At 41.4% G+C, this 16321-nt stretch overlaps 1 protein-coding gene across 1 annotated transcript; it reads left to right on the top strand.

Annotated features, from left to right (window-relative positions):
* Nucleotides 1-10212: 10212 nt before the first annotated feature.
* Ocm2 (oncomodulin 2) lies at nucleotides 10213-14433 on the top strand. The gene is made up of 4 exons (XM_005339721.4): nucleotides 10213-10273; nucleotides 10901-11033; nucleotides 11741-11850; nucleotides 14408-14433. The coding sequence occupies exons 1-4, from the start codon at nucleotides 10213-10215 to the stop codon at nucleotides 14431-14433; spliced, it is 330 nt and encodes a 109-aa protein (XP_005339778.1).
* Nucleotides 14434-16321: the final 1888 nt, after the last annotated feature.

Here is a 16321-nt window from a genome sequence, read left to right as displayed (position 1 = left end):
AGCACGGTGAGCACAAAAGAAGAACGAGTTAACAACCCCCAGCCCTTGCTCTCTCAGCACTAGCCCAAGAAGAAGTGGAGCGAAGGCAGAGGACATCCGTTCTTTTTTTTTTTTAATTCCAGGGATTAAACTCAGGGGCACTTGACCACTGAGCCACATCCCCAGCCCTATTTTACATTTTATTTAGAGACAGGGTCTCACTGAATTGCTTAGCACCTCGCTTTTGCTGAGGCTGGCTTTGAACTTGCGATCCTCCTGCCTCAGCCTCCCAAGCCACTGGGATTACAATACCAGGGTACCCAGGGAGGCCATCTATTCTTGTCGACTATTTATATCCTCAATAAAGACAACTCTCATTTTTCATTAAGAAATTTTTTTCCTTCTTCTTTTTTCTTTTCCTGTGCTAATTGGTTGGTGGATATATATACATATACATACCTGTTTCTTTTTTCACATTGTTAACATTTTTGTGAGTTATTTTTCTTGTCTTATCTTTTAAGGGTCAGGGGTTTGTTTGTTTATTTACTTTCTTATTTTTTTTTGTTTCTCTTTCTGTCCCTTCTTCTCCCACCAATAGTCAAATACTCTTGTTCTCTCCCTGCCTCTCTCTCTCCCTTTACTTTGCTTTTTCCTATTTTTCTCCTTTATAACTATCATTTACTGTATCTCTTCTGCATTCTCTCTTTCACATTTTCAGTGAGTAAAATTTTTTTCTACCTTCCTCTCACATTTCCTTTTCTCTTAATGAACTGTATTTTTACCATCCTTTAGAACTATTTCGTTTATATAACTTCTTCCCCCACCATTCACATTGTTGCAGCTATTAGTGCTGTAGATGATGTAGTTGACACCTGCTGTTTACTTTAATGCCAGATCTAGTTCACGTTTTTTTTTTTTCTATTGGCAATTGCTGACCCCACCATTCCTATTTTAGGGGTAATCAGTGTTGTAGATGTCATAGTAGGCACTAGGTATCAATTTTAATGCAATTTTAACCAAATCACTTGATTTGGTTGCTGCTGTTGCTTGTTTTTCCCTTTGCTGTGAACTTCTGGGAAACTACAGGGACATTACAGATTCCTCAACTAAAAACAGCTATGGGCGGGGCTGGATTTGTGCCTCAGTGGTAGAGCACTTGCCTAGCATATGTGAGCACTGGGCTTGAGCCTCAGCACCACATAAAGATAAATAAATAAAGGTATTGTCCATCTACAACTAAAAATTTTTTTTAAAAGAAGAACAGCTATGGGTGGGCCCTCAGGTCCCACTCATGAACATCCACTCTTAGAACCAAAACAGAGAATTAACACAAAGGCTGTGGATACCATGCCTACAAAGAGATCTGAATCTAAATTACTCTAGGACACTTTGTCAAGAAAAGACCGTGCCCTAAAAAGATTCACTCATAAGAGTGGAAGAGAAATTCAACCTAACAGATGCATAAAACTCAACGCAGGATTACAAGCAATGTGAAGAAAAATAAGGTAATTCAATATCTCCTAAAGTTCACAATTCATCAGTAACTGACCCCAAAGATATTGAAGTGGATGAAATATCATATAAAGACTCATAAGAATGATTATAAAAATGATCAATAAATTTCAAGAGAACACAGAAAACTACTGAATGAATTAATGAAGTTACTACAGGACATGAACAAAAAAATTCAATAAGGATATAGAGATATCTAAAAACAGAAATCTTGGAAATGAAAGACACAATAAGTCAAATAAAATATTAAGTGAAAAGTCTCTCTAATAGAGTAGACACTGCTGAAGACAGTATTTCAGAGCTGGAAGATAAAGTGGCCTACCTTGAATATTCAGATAGTATTAAAGAAAAGAAAATAAGTAACTATGACCAGAATATACAAAAACTCTGAAATAACATTAAGAGATCAATTTTAAGAATTATTGGAATTGAAGAGGGTTGTAAGAAGTAGCCTAATGGCACAGGTAACCTCTTCAGGGAAATAATAACAGAAAAATTTTCCAAACCTTGAGAATGAGATGGACAGGAGGCATTCAGAACCCCAAATAGACAAGATCAAAAAAGAACCTCACCATGACCTATTATTATTGAAATGCCTAACACAGAGAATAAAGATAAAATTTTTTAAAGGCCTCAAGAGAAAAACATCAGATCACATTTAGAGGCAAGCCAATCAGATTGCTTCCACTTTTTCAGCACAAACTCTTAAGAACCAGAAGGTATTAGAATGGTGTGTTCCAAATAATGGGGGTGGGGGCTGTCAACCAAGATTGCTATATCAAGCAAAGCTATCCTTCATCAAAGAAGAAATTTTAAAAAAATCTTTCACAATAAGCAGAAACTCAAAGAATGCATGACTACTAAGGTGGCACTACATAAAATATTTGAAGAAATATTCCACACAGAAGAAATCAAATGAACAAATCTGATTTGAAGAGTAGCTAATAAACAAGAAAACAGGACCAAATTAAATAATAGAAATAAATCAAAAAGGCAAGAATTAAAAAAAATCTATAGTAACATTGAAAGTATTCTCAACTCTTCAATTAAGAAATAGTGCTGGAGAAACTGGTTATCTACATGCAGAAGAATGAGTCTTGATACTTATTTCTCACCCTGCACAATAGTCAATTCAAAGTGAATCAAAATCCTAGGACTTAGACCAGAAACTATGCAACTCCTGGAAAAAAAAATGTAGTGTAAACACTCCAGCATATGGGCCCCTTTCTGTTTCTCTCTTTTATTTCTGCATGGCCACCATGAGAGGAACAGATCACCCCTCCCATTTCCTCCCACCATGATGTACCATGATGCCACAGGCCCAAAGCAAAAGTGATCATGGACTGAAACTAGGAAACAAAATTTACCTTTTTTCCTAAGGGGCTGATTATCTCAGATATTTTGTCACAGTGACAAAAAGCTGACTAATGCTGTGCATGTGTATGAGTTGAGTATGTGCCTTGTTTATTCATTTGTTGACTCTGTTCTGATCTAGGCAAGTATCATCTCAGTGCATATACATGCCAGTCTAGATCCATGCTATGCTTACATCAGGCTTTCCTAATATTATTCTTATGGTAAACTATGGTAGACTGTCTTGCTCTTAGAAATTCTCCCTAAGAAAATTGGACTTACCAAAAAACAAATATTCAATAAATGGACTAAGGAACTGAACACACTTCACAAAGAAGAAATACAATTGATTAACAAAGATACAAAAAAAAATATTCATCATCCGTAGCAATTTGAGAAAGGCAAATCAAAACTACTCTAAGATTTCATCTCACTCCAATGAGAATGGCAATTATCAAGAATACAAGGAATAATAAGTTTTGGCAATAATGTGGGGGAAAAGGTACACTCATACATTGCTGGTGGGACTTCAAATTGGGGCAACCAATATGGAAAGCAGTATGGAGATTCCTCAGAAAACTTGGAATGGAACCACCCTTTGACCCAGCTATTACACTCCTTGGTTTATACCCAAAGGAATCTAGATACCCATTAATAGATGAATGGATAAAGAAACTGTAGTATATATACATGATGGAATATTATTCATCCATAAAGAAGAATGAAAATTATGGCATTTGCAGGTAAATGGATGGAAGTAGAGAATATCATGCTAAGTGAAATAATCCAATCCCCAAAAGCTAAAAGCTGAATGTTTTCTCTGATAAGAGGATGCTGATACATAGTGGGTGCAGGGGGTAGGGAAGAATGAAGGAACTTTGGATTGTGCAGAGGGGAGTGACAGGAGGGGTCAGGTGGTAGGGATGGGAAAGACAGTAGAATGAGACAGACATTATTACCTTAGATACATGTACAATTACACACTGGTGTGACTCCACACCATGTACAGCCAGAGGAATGAGAAGTTGTGCTCCATTTGTGAATAGCATGTCAAAATGCATTCTACTGCCCTGTATAAATAATTAGAACAAATTTAAAAATTAAAAAAGAAAAGAAAATTGGTCCAGCACACCCATGGTCCTGGATCTGGTATGAATTATCAAGAACAGGTGGGAACATGCCCCACTCCCCACCCTCCCACCATGGTCTGCAATGATGCTCAGGATCATGTGTGTGACGTTCTCCCAGGTCAAGGGAAGGGAGAGGCTGGGTTATGTGAATGATTCTATGTCGGACAGTTCTTTGTCCAGCGGCTTCAAGACAAACTTGTGCCTCTTTTAGCTGTCTAAGGTGAAGAAGGGGCTCTTGGAATCCAAGGGCCTGGGTGTCTTTGGAATTTTTTAGCTGGTACCAAGGAAAATGCCAAGAATGAGTTCTAAGTCTACCACTTAAGTAGCTATTTGACTCTCTAGAGTCTCTTTCTCTCTTTTTTTTCTTTTTGCTTTCTTTCCCTCTATCCCTTCATTTTTTTTTCTTTTTATGTGGTGGCTTGGTGCTGGGGATGAAATCCAGGGCCTCGTGCATGCCAGGCAAGTGCTCTACCACTGAGCTGCACCCCCAAGTCACTGGAGTGTCACTTAACTTCTCTTTCCCATCATGGGGATGATGATATTTCACAGATTTGTTACAATAAATGACTTAATGTTGTGCTTTGGATAAACTGGGCAATATTGTACTTGTATCTATAAACCACCAGCAGGGCTAACTTTGTGGATGGGGGCCTGTACAGTCTCTAGGGCCCTGCACTTGGAAGGGGACCACACTTGCCTTACAGTTCCGTAGTCATCAGATTGAAATTCTTAATAACTTGAACAAGGAGACTCACATTTTTATTTTGCATTGGGCCCACAGATGATGTTGCTGATGGTAGGTATGAGCCTTATTTCATTGCCAGACCTGTAGTAGGTCATGAGGGATGTGTCTGGTCCCAGGTGTGATAAAAACTCCAAACCCAGGACACACCAACTCTCCTATACAAGGGCTGTATGATTCCTTGGCTAGGAACTTAGTTGTAAACCATGCAAGGTGCAAGGTGCCCATCTCTTTCAGCCCTAAGATGTTTTACAGTCTCCATTAGTAACTGCGCCTCACTAAGGAGCGTGGCCTAAGCCCCCATCAATAAACTTATTTAACCAATTATTGCTGAGTCTCTTTGGGTGAGGAAAGGAAATCCACCTCTAGAAAAGAGTCTCATCTATAAATAAAGACACTCTGGTAACTCTAGAATCCCCTTCTTCCCATATCACCACACAGAGACATCAGCTCAATGCTGAAATTCAGATTTTTTTTTTTTTTTTTTTTTTTGCTTTTTAAACTTGTCAGAAGTCGTTTTTCTGTGGGCTTTGCTATTTCATCGCTGACATTTAAGAATCTCAGCTTTTAATGTCATCAAATAGCTTGCTGTGGACCTGTAAGACACTGGAGAATTTCCTTTGGTGTTTGGAATTTGTCTGCCACAAAAGTCTCTCTTGCTGTTCTGATACCATTTTCAGGAAAACTGTTTCCATTGTTGGTCGGTGTCAGGAAATTGCCCGACTTGGAAATTCCATGCAAAGCAGGGCCTCTCTTAGAATGCATGGGGGATGTTTCCGCCATACTGGTCATAGTTTAAATGAGACGTCAGGTGTCCATAAAGTCCACCTTAGAATCTCTTGTCTCCACTGCTGGACCCTCCGATGTTGTCCATTGCCAGGTTCTGGGGATTGAGGATGAACAATACATGCAAACCCTGCCTTCCGGAAACTTCCATTTGGGAGAGGAGAGGACAAGCAACCAACAAGTACACAAGGAGGCAAACCAGATCATTCCAGATCACAGAAAGTGCCTAGGATGAAAAACAGAGTGTGCTGAGATTGGGATGGCCACCGGGAGACCTGTCTTCAATAGGGCCAGAACAGTGTTGTCTTTCAAGCTGCTGGGTAACTTCCTTCCATCCCAAGGCCCAGCGCCTAGTGGTTCCATCAAGCATCTCCATTCACAGTCCTGCTATGAACACTAGAAGTCCCAGAGTCTAGTGGCTGGGTCCTGCCTCATGGGAACCCTCCAAAGCCCTCTAATCATTCAGCAAGAGGACAAGGCTTGAGCCACCACATGCACCCAGCACACCTCAAGGCCAAAGTCACAGGGCAAGACCCTCATCCTTCTCCGCCCAACAACCACTCTTTGGAGGTAACAACCACCGTTTTTCAAGTCGACTTTCTATTAGAGTGAAACACCATAACAGGAAAGCATCTGATAAATCTCCCTAGAATAAAAATGCCCACATAACCAGCAGTCAGATCAAGAAATAAAACATTATCAGCACCCCAGGACCTCCTTGCTCTCAGGAATTACCCCCTCCTGGAGGGTACCTGCTCCTCTCTTTGAGCACCATACATATTTGCCTGGAATAGCTTCATTTGTAAAAGACTTTACTACAGGGCCAGGGAGGTAGCTAGGTGGTAGAGCACTTTACCACTGAGCTACGTCCCCAGCCCTTGTTATTTTTTTAATTTTTAAAAAATATTTATTTATTTTTTAGTTGTACACAATACCTTTATTTTGTTTATTTGTTTTTATGTGGTGCTGAGGATCGAACCCAGGGCTTCACACATGCTAGGAAAACGCTCTACCGCTGAGCCACAACCCCAGCTCCTATTTTTTTAATTTTTGAGGCAGGGTTTTGCTAAGTTGCCTGTCTGGCCTCATACTTGCTGCAATCCTCCTGCCTCAGTCTCCTGAGTCATTGGAATTATAGGCCTACACCACCACGCCTAGCTATATCCACACTTGTAAAAGGGGAAGCTGAGGCTCAATGTCAGAGACTTGCTTAAGTTCACATCGTCCATAAATATGTTCACGGAGTGTCTGCAATGTGACAAGGGATGTTCCCCTGAGAAGCTGAAGACAAAAGTGGACAATGGCCAGACCCTCTGTAAAAACAGAACTCTGGCCCATTCTCTAGAGCAACCAGCCCTCCTCTAAGTTGGATTTGTCTCAAGCAAATAGTCCAGGAAGCCAAACACTCACCCTGTACAATTGGCTCCCAGTAGCCAGGACGTGGTTAATAACTGCCAGCTTCCCTAATTTTTGTCCCCCACTTCCAACTTAGAACCTACCAGAGAATGCCACTTTCGTTCGCCAGGACAATCTCCTAGGATGCCCCACTTCTAACGGATCACCTCCAACATGTTTATTCAGCCTCTTTTCACTATTTTCTATCAAAGCAACCAGCAAGAACATCTAAAGTATCTTGTTTAACCCATATGCTATTTTCACTTAACTGGGAAAATTGTATTAGACATATTGTGTGAGTGTGTGTGTGTGTGTGTGTGTGTGTGTGTGTGTGGTACCAGGGATTGAACCCAGGAGTTCTTAGCCACTAAGCCACATCCCAACCCTTTTTTATATTTTATCTAAAGACAGGGTCTCACTGGGTTGCTTAGGGAGGGGCCTCGATACATTGCTGAGGCTAGCCTCAAATTTGCAGTCCTCCTGCCTCAGCCTTTCATTTTTTTTTTTACATTTTTATCTCTCTGGACAATTGTAAACACTTCCATGAGGAGTGTTTGGCCAGTTCCTATGACAACTTAATGTTAGGAAATTGAATTCAGATAACTTCTTTTGTTTTGGTTTTTGTTTATGTGTTGGGAATCAACCCCTGGCTGGGACTCGCACACTAGGCAAGGCCTCTACCACTGAGCTCCATTCCCCACCCTGACCCACACCTAATTCAAAACTCTCAAAATTTATTTTCAGATTTTTTTAAGGACTGGGCAGGTTGATGCTGATTTTTAATAGGGTTTTAAAGTTCTTTTTACTATTTTTATTTATTCTCTGATCAAATAGCTACTGACCACCCCCTAAGGCCCCTCTCTAGTGTTCTGGAATTCTTTGCTTTTAAGCCACTTGGATGTTTCTGATTGCAATATGGGATATATTTCTACACCTAAAAAGAAAACACCTCAAATCCAGACTTTAAAAAGAAAATCTGGCCAGTTGCTATGGCTCATGCCTGAAATCTCAGTGACTTGGGAGGCTGAGGAAGGAGGATCACAAATTGAGGCCAACCTCAGCAATTTAACAAGGCCCTGTCTCAAAATAAAATAAAAACAGGCAGGAGGTACGACTCAATGGTAGAACACCCCTGGGTTCAATCCCCAGTACAAAAAAAAAAAAATGTCCCAAATGGATGAACCTTGGGGACATGAAGCTAGCTGAAATAAGCCAGTCACAAAAGAAAAACATCACATGATTCCACCTAGATGAGAGACCGAGAGTAGTCAAACTCTTAGAAACAGAAAGTAGAATAGAGTTTGCCAGGGGGAGGGGAAGAGTGTAGAGTCTCAGTTTTGTAAAATGAAAGTTTTAGTGATCTATTGAGCAATAATTTGTACATGGTTAACACTATTGTAGTGTGTCGACAATTCAAAATGGTTAAGATGGGCTGGGCATGGTGGCACACTCCTGGAAACCCAGTACTCAGGAGACTGAGGCAGGAGGATCACAAGTTCGAGGCCAGCCTGGGCAACTTAGGAAGGCCCTGGCTCTAAATAAAAAATTAAAAAGGACAAGGGATGTATTTCAGTGGTTAAGCACCCCCTGGGTTGCATTGCCAGTCTCCCCACCTCCAGAAAAAAAAAAAGAGAGAGGGCCAGGGTTGTAGCTCAGTGGTAGAGTGCTTGCCTAGCATACGTGATGCACTGGGTGATGCACTGGGTTTGATCCCCGGCACCGCATGAAAAAAATAAAAATAAATAAATAAAGGCATTGTGTCCATCTACAAACATATCAGGGAGACCTTGTCCCTAAATAAAATACAAAATAGGGCTGAAGGTATAGCTCAGTGGTGGAGGGGCCCCTGAGCTCAATCCCTGGTACCACCCAAAAAACAAACAAACAACTTGAGATCTCAAATCATAATATTGTTATCTACAAATATGAGTTTGGTTTGCTTTCCTTTGTTTTGTCTTTTGATTCTGTGCAGATTTTGCTGGGAAATGTCAAAGTCAAGACTTGTAGGAAAGTCACCTAACCAGTGAGTCTCCTTTGCTGGACAAGCCCGGTGTGTCCATTTGATAACACTGACTCTGAGTCTGTCCACCCTGGGCTGAGGTCAGCCTCCCACATCCACAGTTTCAGAAGCTAAAAATGGACCTGCCTCAAACGGCAGCCACTAAGATCTGGGGGACCTTTTCGGCTTACAGAGCACCCCAATGTATGCTTATCTCATTTCAGCACTGGCCCCTCCTTACCAGGCCTCCAGTATCTGCTCCACGTTTTGCCAAGCAGGTTTGTTTGCAGAATCGAAACCTTAGTTAAGTTTTGTTGAGTTTTTTTTTTTTTTTAAAACAGGCTGTTCCCAACCACATTCACTTGAGATATAAATAGAAGAAAAAAAAAGGAGGTTTAATTAGTAAAGTAAGACATTTGAGCTACATCTATTTGATCCTTAAGAAGGAAATCTAAGAGGTTGTAACTATCACTTTTTCAATCCTATATAAGGTAGGTCAGTAAGGTAGCAAAAACACATCTATGTTTTGCTCCTTGAACTTTTTCTCCCCTGATTCTTCTTAGGGGAAAATCTAAAACGGTGAGTAGCTATGGACGTACCAGACCCCAAGCTCTTCTTTCCTTCATGCATTCATATTAGGTTTATGCATGCTGTGCTCAGATTTTTCTCTTCCCATGACTTGGCACTTGGAAGGATTTTGATCTCTAGTAGACGGGCTTTTCATCCATCTAATTCCCATCCTTGAAGAAAGATAGCATGTCTTCCCCAGAAGATCTGCAAGCAGCTCAGGCTGTATGGGGGCCCATGTGGAATTTGCAACAATGCAATTCTCTGGCTGATGTATGAAAATGCTATTGCATTTGCAATGTGGTTTATTTTTGAATGATTTGCAGCCACCTATGTAAATGATTATGTAAATACAATTTTATAAGAAAACTGAATCAAATAGTTCTTTAGGTCATATATTTTTATTTCTTCTTTGGAGTGTATTCAGGAGATGGTGCTGAGACAAAGGGAGCTGGGATCTTTCCCATATCTGGTTTTTGTTTGGATATTCTTTCCCCTCATCCTTATTGCATTTTAAAAATTCCATACAGGGGCTGAGGATGTAGCTCAGCGGTGCAGCACTTGCCTAGCATGTGCAAAGCCCAGAGTTCAATCCCCAGCCCTGCAAAATAATTTTAAGAGGAGAATAAAATTTCTAGACAAATATACAGCTTCGGTGAGCCCAGGAGGGTACCTACCCTTCACCTGGATGTGCCTGTTCATCCTTGCTATTTATCACATCTCCTTCATTTTGTGTGACTAGGTGGAAAATGAGCATCACAGATGTGCTTAGTGCTGATGACATCGCTGCTGCCCTGCAGGAATGCCAAGGTAAGGGTGTGTACGGCAGGTGCAGGCTGTCCCCCCATAGTCCCACCTCCAGCCAAGCAACAAAAATCAAAATGTGACCCTTGCTGGAAGACTCATGGAATCAGATAATGAAAATGCTATACATTAGATATAGGAATCTGGGATCTAAGCCTGTGATGGCACTTCCATAAGATGAAAGAATCATGAAAGGGGCCTTGGAGGTGGAGGCAGGGGTCAGTGGATGCGATTCAGCCTGTTTGCATTTCAGTGATGTTGGGGGCTTGGAAATACAATCCTTTGAGTGGGAGGGAGTTCGGGGGCAGGTACAGAGCAGAGAAGGGACAGGGAGATGGGATGAAATCAAGAGCAAAGATCTGGAGCTGGGGGCTAGGTGGTAAAGTGCTTTCAGAGCATGCATGAGGCCCTGGCTTCAATCAAAAACAAATAACCCTGTAATCCCAGTCACTAGGAAGGCTAATGCAGGAGGATCTCAAGTTCAAAGCCAGCCTCAGCAATTTAGCAAGGCTCTAAGCAATTTAGTGAGACCCTGAACCACCAGGCTTAGAGAATCCTTGTGGATCAGCACCTTGGCCCAGATACGGAATGGACTCCAATGAGCATCAGAATAACCCATTTTCTGTTCTTTAGACCCAGATACTTTTGAACCCCAAAAATTCTTCCAGACATCAGGCCTCTCCAAGATGTCAGCCAGTCAGGTGAAGGATGTTTTCCGATTCATAGACAATGATCAGAGTGGATATCTGGATGAAGAAGAGCTTAAGTAAGCTGTGTCCTGAGTATCCCCAGGATTGCTAGGTGGGGCTGGTGTGCAGGGGGCCCAGTTTGCTTGGTATTTCTGAATGGCCAGGCTTGGCATTGGGCATCCATTTGACTGAGACTCATCAAAGCCAAGTCAGAAGGCCGCACTTCTATGCATGCAAAGCAGTAAACTTAGGCACTGAAAACCATAGCTGCAAAGATTTCTTAGTCTAAGAGATTTCCTTTGCAAATGGAATTGACAAAACTCTTAAAAATAAAATATCTACCATTGATTTGCTTGAATCCACGAAGCAAATAAAATTTATCCTTTGGTTCAGGGATATTATGAAAGTACTTTTTAAAACCTGTGTTTTCAGCATATTAGTCCTTTGCTTTCTAAGACCTTGACTGATCATTGAAATTACTAGAAACAAAAGGTTGGTTTAAAGAAAAAAAAGGTCTGGGTGTGGTGGTGCACACCTATAATCCCAACCTCAGGAGGCTGAGGCAGGAGGATTGCCAGCCTCAGTAACTTAGTGAACTGATGTTTCAATCCCCAGTACAGGGGTAGGGGGAGAAGAAAAGAAAGAATGGAAGGGAGGGAGGGAGGGAGGAAGGCAGAGAGAGACACAGAGCAAGAGAAAGGGAAGAAGGAAGGGTGAAAGGAAAGAGGGAAAGAGAGACACAGGTTCTTTTAGAAAATTCCCACCAATCTTTATTATCCTATAGGTTTTTCCTCCAGAAGTTTGAGAGTGGTGCTAGAGAACTGACCGAGTCAGAAACCAAGTCCTTGATGGCCGCTGCAGATAATGATGGAGATGGAAAAATTGGGGCTGATGGTACGTCCACATCCGTGCGTAGCATGAACATGTTAGCTTGGGGAGTATCGGCAGGGGCTTGGCCGCTGACATCAAAGAGATGGAGGCTTTGAATCCCCCTTTCTTAACCTTGCTAAACCTCAACCTTCTCATCTGTAAAATGGGACTAAAAAGCAAGGCTGCCAATGTTGTGTGTAAAAATTCTGTCATTACTGGAGATGTTGCTCAGGGGGCCCTGGGTTCATTCCTCAGCACCAGACAGACAGAAACACACACACACACACACACACACACACACACACACACACACACACACACACATTCTGGCTTAAAGCCCAGGATGTATCATAGAAGCTGATCCCTCTGATTATTATCGATGAATTAGGAGGAAAAAAAATTGGTTGGGAATGGTGGTGCACACCTGTTATCCCAGCTACTCGGGAGGCTGCAGCAAGAGGATCACAAGTTTGAGGCCAGCCTGGGCAATTTAGTGAGATCTTGCCTTTAAAAAATGAAAACAAACAAACAAATAAAACACTGGGTTGTAGCTTAGTGGTAGGGTGCCCCTCGGCTCAATCCCCAGTACGGCAAAACAAAAACAAATACAAAAAAATGAAAGAAAGAAAATATCCTTGGGGCTGAGGATGGAGAGGTGACTCTGTGGATCAGTGCCTGTCCGGTGCACATGAGGCCCCAAATTCCATCCCAGCACTGCCAAAGAAAAGAAAAAAAATTCCTTTACCCCAGTAGGGGACTAGTGAGCTGCCTGGCCAGTTATTTTCAGCATGCACTAATGCACTTCAAAAATCATGCAAGGATATGAGCCCCTCTGGATAAAGGAAGGATGGGCATTCTCAGGATTGTGTCATATCAAAGAGTCTACTGGCTTGCACTGAAAATCCTCTAAGCTTTCAAGGGTTTAAACAAAGACATTTTAGTGGACATTAGAACCCCAAGTGCACAATATTAAACAGAGGGCAAATAAGTCAGCCACCAATTATGGAGCTTTCTACGTGCAGCTCCCTAGATTCAAATGTCATCATAGTCATATGGCTGAAGATTATGATTTTTAGGGACTTTGTGCCTGACAAGTCAGGAGAGCCTATAGAGGTCCTACTAATAGTGACACTAATTTGAAATTTAAATTTGCTACCTTAGATCCATATTTTTTCCCTTTTCTGGGGATTGAACTCAGGGCTTGGCACATGCTAGGTAAACGCTCTGCCGCTGAGCTACATCCTCAGCCCTTAAATTCTTATTTTTATTGTTATTTTTTGGTGTCAGGAGCATTTAGCCACTGATCTACATCCCCAGCCCCCCCTCCCTTTTTAAAAAAATATGTATTTTTTTTTCTTTTTTTTAATTTATTTTTTTATTGTTGGTCGTTCAAAACATTACATCTTTCTTGATATATCATATTTCACAGTTTGATTCAAAAGGGTTATGAACTCCCATTTTTACCCCGTATACAGATTGCTGAATCACATCAGTTACATCAGTTACATTTCCATTGATTTACATATTGCCATTAAAAAATATGTATTTTATTTGAGGCTGGGGATGTGGCTCAAGCCGTAGCGCGCTTGCCTGGCATGCGTGCAACCCGGGTTCAATCCTCAGCACCACATACAAACAAAGATGTTGTGTCTGCCTAAAACTAAAAATAAATATTAAATTCTCTCTCTCTCTCTCTCTCTCTCTCTCTCTTTAAAAAAAATTCTTTCTATGGTCTCAACTTCCTTTCCTTTAAAAAAAAATAAGTATTTTATTTAAAGACAGAGTCTTTCTGAATTGCTTAGGGCCTTGCTAAATTTCTGAGGCCGGCTTTGAACGCGTGATCCTCCTGTCTCAGCCTTCTGACCCACTGGGATTACAGGTGTGTGCCACCACACCCAGCTATATTCTTATTTTTTAAATCTGTATAAAACGATATCACTATAGATTACTATTCAGGAGTTAATGCTGCTGTAGACAACTCAGAAATTTAGCTCAGACCTGGGAGGCTGATTTATTTACACATGAGCAAGAAAGATTTCCAGACAAAATTTACCAAAATAACTCTCCCAGATTTCAATTTCAATCTGCAGCATCCACATCTTATTATTCTCATCATCTTTCTTGTAGTAATATAAACTCTGAGGGATGAAGTTAGCTCATGTTGAATGTTACCTAAAAATGCAATATACTGCTACAGAAAAAGGGGAGAACAATCTCCCATTTTTTGTCTTAAATTGACCCAACACAGAGCTAAATGTTTGCAGATTGCAATAGATGATGATATTGAATGCCTTCCTTGTTGGAGGGAAAATATGGAGTTGGTGAGTTCTACTGAGAACTGCACTGAGTTCAGCTGTTGCCAAGCTGAAGATGTTTGTTGAACGAGATTACACAGAGGGGTGGGAGGCTGTAGACACCCTGGAGCTGTGGTTGTTGATGCCCACTGTTCTCTTCCCTCCAAGGGGATCATGCTTACCACCTGAGTATCGGCTTCAGTGTTCCCTCTTGGATCTATCACAGTGATAGTGCATCTGGAGAGTCCTGAGCCGTCTCCACTGACCTGTCACCTCTTATGTTCTAGAATTCCAAGAGATGGTGCATTCTTAAAGGCCCCAGTCTATGGAGGAGAAAAAAAAAAAAAGAAAGAAGAAGAAGGAACACTCAGTTGGAAAACCTGCAAAGCTCTCGGAATGGGAAGCCCCACATCCTACCCTGAACTCATTTATCAAGTCCCCTTGAAACGCTGCTGCAATTTGCTTATTGTTTGAGTGAGGAAATAAGTCAGTCCATAGTTTTTTAGTGGTGAGTCTGTCCCACGATTTCTGTAAGGACTCCCTGCAGGCAATGCCTTTAAAATCACCCAATAAAGACAGTTCTTCACCAATGGCTGACATGTGGGTGTGTTTTTTTCTCAGCAAGGTGAAGATACCAAAGCAAGTGGGGACCAAGGGCTTGTCCAAAGATCTTGGGTGCCATCAGATGCTGAGCAAGCCATACTGGCATTGGGTAGGAGGAAACAGGAAAATCAGGTTTAAAAAAATAAATGGTGTGGTTGTGCAAGGATTTTGCTCTGATATTCATCTGATTCTGAAATTAATATGAAGAGGTTTCAGCCAGCACAAAATCATTCTTACTGATATGTTTTCTGATACTGGGTGTTACATTGCTCTAGGGAAGATTTAAGTAAAAGCAAACAGGATGAGACAGATCAAGGTATGGAGACTCGCTATGGAGTCTCCATAAAGCTATGGAGACTTGCTATCCTCGTATAACCCAAACAGACTCATTTTCAAGCTTAATTTTTTTTTCTTAGGAAAAAAAAGAGTGAACTCTTGGGCTGGGGATACAGCTCAGTGGTAGAACACTTAACCAGGATGCCTGAGGCCCTGAGTTCCATCCCAATAGAGCAAGAAAAGAAATAAAAATGAGCTCTCAGAGAGACTCACCTGCCCTCACCTCCCCCTTCTCCTTCTTGGCCACCATTTTCCTGGCTCTTAGGTGACACCACCTGAGCCGATTACACCTAGAATGGCCTTCCCCATTCGAGGCCAGTCTCAAGGGTCCTGTTACAGGGCTGTCATGGAGATTGGGCGGTCTCGGGCCAGGAAATTCTCATCTGTCTGTCTTCGAACTGGCACACAAAGCTGTTCTCTGGCTGATCCTGAGAGCGGGGGACTCCTGGGTGTCATTGAGGTATTTTCCCAGGAGCTTGTTTAAAAGCACATTTTTAATACAACTCCCAGGCTCACCACATGCTGGGACTTTTCCAGATCACCTCCTACACACAAAATAGCTTAGTGAGTTTTGAAGCTGTGTTGTTTGAAAGATCATGTCTGGTCAGTTTCTCAAAGTTTGGGATATCACTAGGTCTCCAAATGACTTTAGAAGGACAGGGATCAATATTTTTCATTGCAATGGCCATACAAAGATAGTTTCACCTAATCTAGATTAAGGGAGTAATGTCACTATTATTTTCCCTGTCAATCAGGAAATCCCCCGACTAGGAAAAATGACTGGAGGGGCGCTGTAGGACAGAGTGCCCAGGGGGACACCCTGTGTCATAGATCTGACCGTTGATGTTCTATCTTGGGGGAAAAGCTTAGATGTATACAAAGAGAAAAGCTCAGATGTATTTAAAGAGATAAATACTCACAAACTTTTAATTGGTCAGTTATGGTCAGTTATTCATGAATTTTGTTCATTCTGTTTCAAAAATACGATTTCAATGATTTGTGTTCCCTTCAAATATACTACATTTTCATTCTTCCAACGTCATCTTAGGACCTTAATCTCATTGTCTGTGTCAATAGGTAATCATTTAGAATTAATGATTAGAATTAGCAATCAAAAGAAGCCTCCTCTGTGTTTAACACCCCCCCCTCCCAAAGTGCCAGGAGGTATGCTTCAATGAAACAATAATCTTGTCTTTACTCTTACCAAGTTTTAATTATGTTGTTTGGATTTGGGGTTTGATTTTAGGGGTTTGTTCTACTCT

The sequence above is a fragment of the Ictidomys tridecemlineatus genome, chromosome 10 (assembly GCF_052094955.1).
Source record: "Ictidomys tridecemlineatus isolate mIctTri1 chromosome 10, mIctTri1.hap1, whole genome shotgun sequence".
NCBI classification, from domain to species: domain Eukaryota; kingdom Metazoa; phylum Chordata; class Mammalia; order Rodentia; family Sciuridae; genus Ictidomys; species Ictidomys tridecemlineatus.
The sequence above is the reverse complement of the archived record's forward strand: the minus strand, read 5'-3'. Positions and strand labels throughout refer to the sequence as shown.